Source organism: Salmo salar, chromosome ssa24, assembly GCF_905237065.1.
Source record: "Salmo salar chromosome ssa24, Ssal_v3.1, whole genome shotgun sequence".
Classification (NCBI taxonomy): Eukaryota; Metazoa; Chordata; class Actinopteri; order Salmoniformes; family Salmonidae; genus Salmo; species Salmo salar.
Genome location: NC_059465.1, coordinates 38,834,636 through 38,847,948, shown reverse-complemented (window position 1 = coordinate 38,847,948; position 13,313 = coordinate 38,834,636). Strand labels below are relative to the sequence as shown.

General features: G+C 48.7%; 1 protein-coding gene and 1 non-coding gene across 5 annotated transcripts in view; both read left to right on the top strand.

Annotated features, from left to right (window-relative positions):
- Window positions 1-10,533, top strand: part of bmpr1ba (bone morphogenetic protein receptor, type IBa) — a 164,817-nt gene extending 154,284 nt beyond the window's left edge. For all 4 annotated transcript variants that reach the window (XM_014172483.2, XM_014172486.2, XM_014172484.2 and 1 more), the window contains 8 exons: window positions 480-582; window positions 2,877-2,973; window positions 4,114-4,252; window positions 6,021-6,213; window positions 7,908-8,205; window positions 8,826-9,001; window positions 9,212-9,342; window positions 9,525-10,533. In XM_014172483.2, coding sequence (XP_014027958.1) covers window positions 480-582; window positions 2,877-2,973; window positions 4,114-4,252; window positions 6,021-6,213; window positions 7,908-8,205; window positions 8,826-9,001; window positions 9,212-9,342; window positions 9,525-9,650 — 1,263 coding nt within the window. In that variant the 3' untranslated portion in view covers window positions 9,651-10,533. The remainder of the gene's footprint in view (window positions 1-479; window positions 583-2,876; window positions 2,974-4,113; window positions 4,253-6,020; window positions 6,214-7,907; window positions 8,206-8,825; window positions 9,002-9,211; window positions 9,343-9,524) is intronic.
- Window positions 3,639-3,714, top strand: trnaa-ugc (transfer RNA alanine (anticodon UGC)). Its single transcript has one exon. It is a non-coding gene; the product is annotated as a tRNA-Ala (tRNA).
- Window positions 10,534-13,313: the final 2,780 nt, after the last annotated feature.

The following is a 13,313-nucleotide window of genomic DNA, read 5'->3' as shown; positions in this document are numbered from 1 at the left end:
AACTTGACTGGCCTGCACAGAGCCCTGACCTCAACTCCATTGAACACCTTTGGGGTGAACTGGAATGTAGACTGCGAGCCAGGCCTTATCTCCCAACATCAGTGCCCGACCTCACTAATGCTTGTGGCTGAATGGAAGCAAGTCCCTGCAGCAATGTTCCAACATCTAGTGGAAAGCCTTCCCAGAAGAGTGGAGGCTGTTCTCGAGGCAAAGGGGAGACCAACTCCATATTAATGCCCATGATTTTGGAATGAGCTGTTCGACAAGGTGTCCACATACTTTCGGTCATGTAGTGTAGTCAGCACACCACAAACACATCTTCAATTCATCAATGTATTGTCTGTACGAGGTGTACTCCAGGCGATATGTGCCCATTTTGGGTCAAAAGATTTTCATAAAAGCATGAAAGTTGCTACACTTGTGGGAAATTGAACAGCAACAGTATTTGATGTATTCATATGATGTAATTGTGCTTCCAGGATACAGGCAACTCCCGACTGAGAAGATCCCTGGAGTGCTGTACTGACCAGGACTACTGCAACAAAGACCTGCACCCCACCCTGCCCCCACTCAAAACACCCAGTAATATATTTTATACACACACACTCGCATACACAGACAGAAGTGACCAGTGATAGTGAGTTGACAGCGAGTTGCCAGGGTCAGCGAGTTGCCAGGGTCAGCGAGTTGCCAGGGTCAGCGAGTTGCCAGGGTCAGCGAGTTGCCAGGGACAGCGAGTTGCCAGGGACAGGGCCCAGCGAGTTACCAGTGACAGGGCCCAGCGAGTTACCAGTGACAGGGCCCAGCGAGTTACCAGTGACAGGGACAGCGAGTTACCAGTGACAGGGACAGCGAGTTACCAGTGACAGGGACAGCGAGTTACCAGTGACAGGGCCCAGGGAGTTACCAGTGACAGGGCCCAGGGAGTTACCAGTGACAGGGCCCAGCGAGTTACCAGTGGCAGGGACAGCGAGTTACCAGTGACAGGGCCCAGCGAGTTACCAGTGACAGGGCCCAGCGAGTTACCAGTGACAGGGACAGCGAGTTACCAGTGACAGGGACAGCGAGTTACCAGTGACAGGGACAGCGAGTTACCAGTGACAGGGCCCAGCGAGTTACCAGTGACAGGGACAGCGAGTTACCAGTGACAGGGACAGCGAGTTACCAGTGACAGGGACAGCGAGTTACCAGTGACAGGGCCCAGCGAGTTATCAGTGACAGGGCCCAGCGAGTTACCAGTGACAGGGCCCGCGAGTTACCAGTGACAGGGCCCAGCGAGTTACCAGTGACAGGGCCCAGCGGGTTACCAGTGACAGGGCCCAGCGGGTTACCAGTGACAGGGCCCAGCGGGTTACCAGTGACAGGGCCCAGCGGGTTACCAGTGACAGGGCCCGCGAGTTACCAGTGACAGGGCCCGCGAGTTACCAGTGACAGGGCCCAGCGAGTTACCAGTGACAGGGCCCAGCGAGTTACCAGTGACAGGGCCCGCGAGTTACCAGTGACAGGGCCCAGCGAGTTACCAGTGACAGGGCCCAGCGAGTTACCAGTGACAGGGCCCAGCGAGTTACCAGTGACAGGGCCCAGCGAGTTACCAGTGACAGGGCCCAGCGAGTTACCAGTGACAGTGTCAGGGCCCAGCGAGTCACCAGTGACAGGGCCCAGCGAGTTACCAGTGACAGTGTCAGGGCCCAGCGAGGTGACAGTGTCAGGGCCCAGCGAGGTGACAATGTCAGCGAGTCACCAGTGAGAGAAGCAGGTGAAATGGAGCCAGTAAAGTCAGCTGCATAGCTCCGCTCCTCTGCAGTGATTGGCCCACAATCGGCCCAAGAGATCACTAGCTAGGGTTTCTGTAGAAGACCCAAAACTAGATATATTTCTTCAGTTCTTTTTTGTGTGTGTGTGTGTGTGTCAGACTGAAAGGATGTGTTGGACTTCACACACAGGGCAGGTCCAGGGTGTGTGTGGCAGTAAGACTAGAGTCCCAGAGAAAGCAGAACTCCCAACGGACATGGCCAGCAGTGTCATCAATCTGAAACTCGAGCAGCGGGCTTCAGGAAGAGATCCTATCGATCAGGGCTAGGGTTCCCTCAGCTAGTTCACTCTGTCCCTGGGGACACCACTGTGTGTGTGGAACTGAGAGAGAGTATAACATGTTGGATTAACAATAAAGAACCTTTGAAATAACATGACTTAATGATGACTGTTTTTGACTGTTGTCTATTTCCAAAGGGATGTGTTTGTATTGAATATGTGATCTGTTACTTATATGAAGTGATCAGTTATTACTCTCTCCCCCTGTTTCTTCTCTTCCTCTCCTTCTTTTGCACTCCCTCTCTCCCCCCTCTCCCCCTCCTCCTATATCTCCCCACTCAAACCCTCCTCCCCTCCTTCCCGCCCTCTCTCACTCCCCTTCTCTCTCTCCAACTCTCCCCCTCCTCCCCGCCCTCTCTCGCTCCCCTTCTCTCTCTCCAACTCTCCCCCTCCTCCCCGCCCTCTCTCGCTCCCCTCTATCTCTCTCTCCAACTCTCCCCCTCCTCCCCGCCCTCTCTCGCTCCCCTTCTCTCTCTCCAACTCTCCCCCTCCTCCCCGCCCTCTCTCGCTCCCCTTCTCTCTCTCCAACTCTCCCCCTCCTCCCCGCCCTCTCTCACTCCCCTGCTCTCTCTCCAACTCTCCCCCTCCTCCCCGCCCTCTCTCACTCCCCTTCTCTCTCTCCAACTCTCCCCCTCCTCCCCGCCCTCTCTCACTCCCCTTCTCTCTCTCCAACTCTCCCCCTCCTCCCCGCCCTCTCTCGCTCCCCTCTATCTCTCTCTCCCCCCTCTCGCTCTCCCCCATTTTCTCTCTCTCTCTCACCCCCCTCTCCCTCTCTCTCTCTGTAGATTATGCAGATGGGAACATTCACCACATGGCTCTGCTCATCTCTGTCACTGTGTGCAGCATCATCCTGGCTCTCATCATTATTTTCTGCTACTTCAGGTGAGACTCAGTTTGCCTCGAGAGAACGTTTTAGAACAGGGCTGTTCAACCCTGTTCCTGGAGAGCTACCTACCGTCTTGTAGGTTTTTGCTCTAACCCCATTTGTAACTAACCTGATTCAGTTTATCAACCAGGTAATTGCTAATATCAGGTATGCAAGATTTGGGTTGGAGTGAAAACCTACTGGAAGGTAGCTCTACAGGAACAGGGTTGGAGTGAAAACCTACTGGAGGGTAGCTCTCCAGGAACAGGGTTAGGGTGAAAACCTACAGGAGGGTAGCTCTCCAGGAACAGGGTTGGAGTGAAAACCTACTGGAGGGTAGCTCTCCAGGAACAGGGTTGGAGTGAAAACCTACTGGAGGGTAGCTCTCCAGGAACAGGGTTGGAGTGAAAACCTACTGGAGGGTAGCTCTCCAGGAACAGGGTTGGAGTGAAAACCTACAGGAGGGTAGCTCTCCAGGAACAGGGTTGGAGTGAAAACCTACTGGAGGGTAGCTCTCCAGGAACAGGGTTGGAGTGAAAACCTACTGGAGGGTAGCTATACAGGAACAGGGTTGGAGTGAAAACCTACTGGAGGGTAGCTCTCCAGGAACAGGGTTAGGCATTTAGTCCTGTTCTAGAATTACCTCTTACCCATGTTATGAATACGGTTATTCCCAGTACATGGTCCCGTGTGGCTCAGTTGGTAGAGCGTGGTGTTTGCAACGCCAGGGTTGTGGGTTCGATTCCCACGGGGGACCAGTACGGAGAAAAAATGTATGAAATGTATGCATTCACTACTGTAAGTCGCTCTGGATAAGAGCGTCTGCTAAATGACTAAAATGTAAATGTAAATGTACAGTCTATTTGTTCATCCGTACTTAAAATATTCATTCCACTTTGGGAACAAATGATTTTAAAAAAAATACTTATTTTATTGTTTCTCTTTTGTCTGATGAATCCACAGGACAAGTATTGTTTGTACTTTGAATGAAATAATTGATCACAACGAAGAATCATGTATCTCTGATATGACATGTTTTCTAGTCAATGTTTGAATCATCCAGAATTGAGATATTACATACAGACTACTCACATTAAAGGGTTGTTTGATGTATACTGATGTGTGTGTGTGTGTGTGTGTGTTTGGCTGTGCTGCAGGTACAAGCGCCAGGAGTCTGGGCCGCGCTACAGCATTGGTCTGGAGCAGGATGAGTCCTATATCCCTCCAGGAGAGTCTCTCAGAGACCTCATAGAACAGTCCCAGAGTTCAGGAAGTGGCTCAGGTCTCCCCCTGCTGGTATGTTACAAACACTGCATCCCTCTACCACCAGCTCACTGGTTGTAACCTGAAGTGTGGATTTAATCACGTCCCTTCACCGATTGTAAAGTAAATTACTGGTGTAAGAAACATTGTGAAAACTCCCACTAGCCCATGTCTAGACCAATTCAATGCTTTGGATTTGTGGGAAGTAGTGAAGGAGTGTACACTTCCATAGAAAGGTTTGTGGAAAGTAATGGAGTGTACACTTCCATCGAAAGGTTTGTGGGATGTAGTGAAGGAGTGTACACTTCAGGAGAAAGGAGATATTTGAAGGACACCCACACACCCAGGTAGTACAACTGATGAACAACACAATGATACAACGGATATGTTTGTGCTACGACAGAGGGTTTGTCAGTCTGTACAAAAATGTTTACACATGAGCTGTGTCTCCACAACACTTTTGTAATTATTTTTGTGCAGGAAAACCTCTCCATTGTATCACAACCGTTCTGCCACGTGGGTGATGCACATCACTTCAGCACCACTTCAGTGCGTTCTGGGCCAGAGAGAGCCTAACACTGTTTGAGTGCATGTTGGGCCAGAGAGAGCCTAACACTGTTTGAGTGCATGTTGGGCCAGAGAGAGCCTAACACTGTTTGAGTGCATGTTGGGCCAGAGAGAGCCTAACACTGTTTGAGTGCATGTTGGGCCAGAGAGAGCCTAACACTGTTTGAGTGCATGTTGGGCCAGAGAGAGCCTAACACTGTTTGAGTGCATGTTGGGCCAGAGAGAGCCTACCACTGTTTGAGTGCATGTTGGGCCAGAGAGAGCCTAACACTGTTTGAGTGCATGTTGGGCCAGAGAGAGCCTAACACTGTTTGAGTGCATGTTGGGCCAGAGAGAGCCTACCACTGTTTGAGTGCATGTTGGGCCAGAGAGAGCCTACCACTGTTTGAGTGCATGTTGGGCCAGAGAGAGCCTAACACTGTTTGAGTGCATGTTGGGCCAGAGAGAGCCTAACACTGTTTGAGTGCATGTTGGGCCAGAGAGAGCCTAACACTGTTTGAGTGCATGTTGGGCCAGAGAGAGCCTAACACTGTTTGAGTGCATGTTGGGCCAGAGAGAGCCTAACACTGTTTGAGTGCATGTTGGGCCAGAGAGAGCCTAACTCTGTTTGAGTGCATGTTGGGCCAGAGAGAGCCTAACACTGTTTGAGTGCATGTTGGGCCAGAGAGAGCCTAACACTGTTTGAGTGCATGTTGGGCCAGAGAGAGCCTAACACTGTTTGAGTGCATGTTGGGCCAGAGAGAGCCTAACACTGTTTGAGTGCATGTTGGGCCAGAGAGAGCCTAACACCCCTCATCTACCACACAGTCGGGGGAAACTCCCCTCATCTACCACACAGTGGGGGGAAACTCCCCTCATCTACCACACAGTGGGGGGAAACTCCCCTCATCTACCACACAGTGGGGGGAAACTCCCCTCATCTACCACACAGTGGGGGGAAACTCCCCTCATCTACCACACAGTGGGGGGAAACTCCCCTCATCTACCACACAGTGGGGGGAAACTCCCCTCATCTACCACACAGTGGGGGGAAACTCCCCTCATCTACCACACAGTGGGGGGAAACTCCCCTCATCTACCACACAGTGGGGGGAAACTCCCCTCATCTACCACACAGTAGGGGGAAACTCCAACTGACATCGCTCTCCTCTCCTCTCCTCTCCTCTCCTCTCCTCTCCTCTCCTCTCCTCTCCTCTCCTCTCCTCTCCTCTCCTCTCCTCTCCTCTCCTCCCAGGTGCAGCGCACCATAGCCAAGCAGATTCAGATGGTGAAGCAGATTGGAAAGGGTCGCTACGGGGAGGTGTGGATGGGCAAGTGGAGAGGCGAGAGGGTGGCCGTCAAAGTCTTCTTCACCACCGAAGAGGCCAGCTGGTTCAGAGAGACTGAGATTTACCAGACTGTCCTCATGAGACACGAGAACATACTGTGTAAGGAGAGAGAGTGGCTGTGTTGAGATACACAGTGCATTCAGAAAGTATTCAGACCTCTTGACTTTTTCCACATACAGCCTAATTATAAAATGAAATAATTGTGTATTTTTTTTTGCAATATACACACAATACCTCATAATGAAAAAGCAAAAACAGTTTTTTATTTTTGCAAAGGTATATAAAAAACGGAAATATCACATTTATGTAAGTATTCAGACCCATTACTCAGTACTTTGTTGAAGCACCTTTGGCAGCGATTACAGCCTCGAGTATTCTTGGGTATGACGCTACAAGCTTGGCACACCTGTATTTGGAGAGTTTCTCCCATTCTTCTCTGCAGATCCTCTCAAGCTCTTTAAGGTTTGATGGGGAGCGTCGCTGCACAGCTATTTTCAGGTCTCTCCAGAGATGTTCGATCAGGTTCAAGTCCGGGCTCTGGCTGGGCCACTCAAGGACATTCAGAGACTTGTCCCGAAGCCACTCCTGCGTTGTCTTGGCTGTGTGCTTAGGGTCGTTGTCCTATTGCAAGGTGAACTTTCACCCCAGTCTGATGTCCTGAGCACTCTGGAGCAGGTTTTCATCAAGGATCTCTCTGTACTTTCTTCCATTCATCTTTCCCTCGATCCTGACTAGTCTCCCAGTCCCTGCCGCTGAAAAACATCCCCACAGCATGATGCTGCCTCCACCATGCTTCACCGTAGGGGTGGTGCCAGGTTTCCTCCAGACATGATGCTTGGAATTCAAGCCAAAGAGTTCAAGCTTGATTTCATCAGACCAGAGAATCTTATTTCTCATGGACTGAGAGTCCTTTAGGTGCCTTTTGGAAAACTCCAAGCGGGCTGTCATGTGCCTTTTACTGAGGAGTGGATTCCGTCTGGCCACTCTTCCATAAAGGCCTGATTGGTTGTGTGCTACAGAGATGGTTGTCCTGGAAGGTTCTCCCATCTCCACAGAGGAACTCTGGAGCTCTGTCAGTGACCATTGGGTTCTTGGTCACCTCCCTGACCAAGGCCCTTCTCCCCCGATTGCTCAGTTTTGCCTGGCAGCCAGCTCTAGGAAAAGTCGTGGTGGTTCCAAACTTCTTCAAGTTAAGAATGTTGGAGGCCACTGTGTTCTTGGGGAGCTTCAATGCTGCAGACATTTTTTGGCACCCTTCTTCAGATCTGTGCCTCGACACAATCCTGTCTCGGAGTTCTACGGTCAATTCCTTCGGCCTCATGGCTTAGTTTTTGCTCTGACATGCACTGTCAACTGTGGGACCTTATATAGACAGGTGTGGGCCTTTCCAAATCATGTCCTATCAATTGAATTTACCACAGGTGGACTCCAATCAAGTTGTAGAAACATCTCAAGGATGATCAATAGAAACAGGATGCACCTGAGCTCAATGTCGAGTCTCATAGCAAAGGGTCTGAATACTTATGTAAATAAGGGAGTTCTGTTTTATTTTTAATACATTTGCAAAAATGTATCAAAACCTGTTTTTGCTTTGTCATTATGGGGTATTGTTTGTAGATTGATGATGATTTTGTATTTAATCAATTTTAAAATTGGGCTGTAATGTAACAAAATGTGTAAAAAGGGAAGGGGGCTGAATACTTTCCGAATTCTCTGTACATATACTGTAATGCTATAATAGTGCTATAATGTTCCATAGTTCCATAGCTCTCTACTTCCCCTGTGTCCATCAGGCTTCATAGCGGCTGACATCAAGGGAACAGGCTCGTGGACCCAGCTCTACCTGATCACAGACTACCATGAGGGTGGCTCTCTGTACGACTACCTCAAGTCCACCACGCTGGACACCAAGGCCATGCTACGGCTGGCCTACTCCTCAGTGTCAGGCCTCTGTCACCTCCACACAGAGATCTTTGGCACCCAGGGCAAGCCGGCCATCGCCCACAGAGACCTGAAGAGCAAGAACATCCTGGTGAAGAAGAATGGAGCCTGCTGCATCGCTGACCTGGGCCTGGCCGTCAAATTCATCAGGTAGGGAGGGAGAGTGTTAGTGTGTGCGTGCATGTCAATCGATTGTCCCTCATAATTAATTGATTCATTTGATTCAACCAAACTATTTGCATGAGAGTATCATAGTGTCACAATAGACAAGAATAAGTTGAAAAGGTTAGTGGAAATACAAATAGGAAAATTAAATTAAAAACTAAACAAATAATATAACAGGGTTATATTTGTGTTCTTCTCTCCCTCCATCACTATCTCTCTCATCTAACATCTTTCCCTCTGTTCTTCTCTCCATCACTCTCATCTCATCTAACATCTTTCCCTCTGTTCTTCTCTCCATCACTATCTCTCATCTCATCTAACATCTCTCTCACTGTTCTTCTCTCCATCACTATCTCTCATCTCATCTAACATCTCTCTCACTGTTCTTCTCTCCATCACTATCTCTCATATCATCTAACATCTCTCTCACTGTTCTTCTCTCCATCACTATCTCTCATATCATCTAACATCTCTCTCACTGTTCTTCTCTCCATCACTATCTCTCATCTCATCTAACATCTCTCCCTCTGTTCTTCTCTCCCTCCATCACTATCTCTCATCTCATCTAACATCTCTCCCTCTCTCCCTCCCTCCCTCCATCCCAGTGACACCAATGAGGTGGACATCCCTCCCAACACCAGGGTGGGCACCAAGCGCTACATGCCCCCAGAAGTCCTGGATGAGAGCCTCAACAGGAACCACTTCCAGTCCTACATCATGGCCGACATGTACAGCTTCGGCCTCATCCTCTGGGAGATCGCCAGGCGCTGCGTCTCAGGAGGTACTGTAACCGAGTAGTTTCACCCTAGATGAGGTTCTCGGGTCAGTTTTGCATTTTTCCCAATTGAGGTTAGGATTGGGGGAGTGAAAGCTGATCCTAGATCTGTACCTAGGGGAAACTGTCTTAGGAGGTACTGTAGAGCTTTCAGCAAACACACTGACTTTGGGTGAAATTCGATCAAATCCGCATTGTGGTATTTATGTGTTCCAGGTATTGTAGAGGAGTACCAGCTACCGTACCATGACCTGGTGCCCTCTGACCCCTCGTATGAGGACATGAGAGAGGTGGTCTGCATCAAGAGGTTACGACCTTCCTTCCCCAACCGCTGGACTAGCGACGAGGTAAGTCAGTCACACATACACAGACACACACACAGTCACATAAGTATGCACATACACAAGCATGTAAACACACACACACACACAGTAGAGAATGTGTAGTACACGCACACACACACACACACACATACACGTTGGTTAATCCAAACTCTAGAGCTGACTGTGTTTTATTGTGCCCCCTACAGTGCCTTAGGCAGATGGGCAAGTTGATGACTGAGTGTTGGGCCCACAACCCGGCCTCTCGCCTCACGGCACTGCGCGTCAAGAAGACCCTGGCCAAGATGTCCGAGTCTCAGGATATTAAACTGTGATGGCGGGGAGGGACACTCCAGGCGTGGGGGAAACACGTCACCACGGACCGACAGCCAGCGCTCTGCTCCGCTCTACCCACAGTCCTCTGCTGCATGGGGGGTCAGGAGGACCAGAAGCCAGCAGTGCACCACAGGGAGCCTCACCCCGGGCCACGGTCACTCAAAGAGAAGGAGGAAACCGCCCGTAACCCCTGGAACCCCTTGAACTGTCGTGATGAACTACTTGTTTAGATACTGAAGACCTGGGGCAGGTATTGCCTTTTTAAAGCGACCTGCTACGATCACGTTTGGTTGGCTTGGACAAAGAGGACACAAGCCAAGTGGGTTTTATTTGTGCTTTCTGTGAAAGCTGCTCTAGTTTTGGATGACGGGCCAGTGGTGGCCGGAGGAAGAGGGAGATGGGGAACTGCATGAGGAGGATGGAGGGGGACCCCTTCAGGCGCATCACAGGATGACAGCAGGAGGAATCAGCTGACAATCTGAAGCCATAATCAAGTGTCGATTTAGATTTTTGGGTGTATTTATTAGTGCAAACCGTAGAAAAACATTTTGCACCGCAAAGGTTTTGCAACAAAAACAAGCATTTCTTATTGGACAATTTTAGTTTAGTCCCTCCCCATTTTAGCCAGTTGGCTTCTGTTTGGTTCCTAGTGAATACACCCCTGTTGTTGTCCAGTAGTTTACCAAGGTAAACCATGTTGTGTCTGGAGTAAAGGGGAGTTTTTTTTCTTCACCATGAGTACATTATAAAGTGTCAAGTTCTGATTCACTGGGGCCTCATTTGTAAAAGTAGCTTAATTTTTATGTACTCTACAAATAAAGATATTCAAATGATATCAGCTCAAATTCAAATTGTATCTGCATTAAAACATTTAGGTGATGATGTCTTTGGTATTTATCATCTGATTTGACCCTACCAGGGACCCCATGCACATCACACAGGTACTTTAGTGACATGGTTAGTTAAAGGGACAGTTCTCTCTTAAGTCAGAATGTTGACACCGTTTGACCTCAGACCACTAAAAACAACCGATGTATATGAAAACGCCAGAAATAAGTAGTACATCGCACAGACAGGAATAAAGAACTCTCCAGGAAGAAGAAGGGCGGTGGTGTATGTTTCATGATTAACTACTCATAATGTGATTGTGATAACATACAGAAACTCAAGTCCTTTTGTTCACCTGACCTAGAATACCTCACAATCAAATGCCAACTGTATTACCTCCCAAGAGAATTCTCTTCGGTTATAGTCACAGCCGTGTATATTCCCCCTCAAGCCGATACCACGACGGACCTCAAGGAACTACACTGGACTTTATGCAAACTGGAAACCACATATCCTGAGGCCGCATTTATTGTAGCTGGGGATTTTAACAAAGCAAATTTGAGGAAAACGCTACTGAAGTTCAATCAACACATTGACTGTAGTACTCACTCTGTAAAAACATTGGACCACTGCTACAACCCCTTTTCCAGATGCCTACAAGACCCTCCCCTGCCCTCCCTTCTGCAAATCAGATCACGACTCCATTTTGCTCCTCCATTCCTATAGGCAGAAACTCAAACAGGAAGTACCCGTGCTAAGTTCTATTCAACGCTGGTCTGACCAATCGGAATCCATGCTTAAAGATTGTTTTGATCACGTGGATTGGGATATGTTCCCGGGTTGCCTCTGAGAATAACATTGACGTATACACTGACACGGTGACTGAGTTCATCAGGAAGTGTATAGGTGATGATGTTCCCACTGTGACTATTAAAACCTACCCAAACCAGAAACCGTGCATAGATGGCAGCATTCGCGCAAAACTGAATGTGAGAACCACCGCATTTCCCAAGTGACTGGGAATATGGTAGAATACAAACAGTGAAGTTATTCCCTCCGTAAGGCAATCAAACAGGCAAAACGTCAGTACAGAGACAAAGTGGAGTCGCAATTCAATGGCTCAGATACGAGACGTATGTGTCAGGATCTACAGACAATCACGGATTATAAAGGGAAAACCAACCACGTCGCAGACACCCACGTCTTGCTCCTGGAGAAGCTAAACACCTTCTTCGCCCGCTTTGAGGATAACACACGTCCTGCTCCCAAGGACTGTGGGCTTTTGTTTTCCATGGCCGATGTGAGTTATACGTTTAAGTGTGTTATTAACCCTCGCAGGGTGGAGTGTTTACGGACATATTAAATCTCTCCCTGTCCCAGTCTGCTGTCCCCACGTGCTTCAAGATGTCCACCATTGTTCCTGTACCCAAGAAAGCAAAGGTAGCTGAACTAAATGACTATAGTCCCGTAACACTCACTTCTGTCATCATGAAATGCTTTGAGAGGCTAGTTAAGGATCATATCACATCTACCTTACCTGCCACCCTAGACCCACTTCAATTTGCTTACCGCCCCAATAGATCCACAGACGATGCAATCGCCATCACACTGCACACTGCCCTATCCCATTTGGACAAGAGGAATACCTATGTTAGAATGTTGTTCATTGACTATAGTTCAGCCTTCAACACCATAGTTCCCTCCAAACTCATCATTAAGCTTGAGGCCCTGGTTCTGAACCCTACCCTGTGCTACTGGGTCCTGGACTTCATGAAGGACCGCCCCCAGGTGGTGAAGGTAGGAAACATCACCACCACTTCGCTGATCCTCAACACACAGGCCCCACAAGGGTGCGTGCTCAGACCCCTCCTGTACTCCCTGTTCACCCATGACTGCGTGACACGCACGCCTCCAACTCAATCATCAAGTTTGCAGAAGACACAACAGTAGTAGGCTTGATTACCAACAATGATGAGACAGACTACAGGGAGGAGGTGAGGGCCCTGGCGGATTGGTGCCAGGAAAATAACCTCTCCCTCAACGTCAACAAAACAAAGGAGCTGATCGCGGACTTCAGGAAACAGCAGAGGGAGCACACCCCTATCCACATCAACAGGACCCCAGTAGAGAAGGTGGAAAGCTTCATGTTCCTCACTGACAATCTGAAATGGTCCACCCATACAAGCAGTATGGTGAAGAAGGCTGAAGAAATTTGGCTTGGCCCCTAAGACCCTCACAAACCTTTACAGATGCACAATTGAGAGCATCATTTGGGCTGTATCACTGCCTGCTGATACACAGGGCACCCCAGAGGGTGGTGCGATCTTCCCAACGCATCACCGGGGGCACACTGCCTGCTCTCCAGGACACATACAGCACCCGATGTCACAGGAAGGCCAAAAATATATTCAAGGAAATCAAACACCCGAGCTACGGCCTCTTCACCCGCTATCATCCAGAAGACGAGGTCAGTACAGGTGCATCAAAGCTGTGACCGAGAGACTGAAAAACATCTATCTCAAGGCCATCAGACTGTTAAATAGCCAGATATAAATAACAGGAAGAAACAATTACATAAATGGATCAAGTGCAGTGTCTGGATGCTCCTCATTACACACATCAAACTAACAAATATCAGTACAAAATGTTTTGTATGATCTCTTATATACTATTTTGGGCCCAGCTTTTGGAACTTTGTCTTTTCTAGATATGGTCAGTACATAAAATGGGTATGGATACAGCTTTAGAGTAAAAATATAATCAATACACGTGAATGATATAGTTCCTGTACTGTTTGTAAACATCCTGGTAAGTACTTTTAATAACAGGCACAA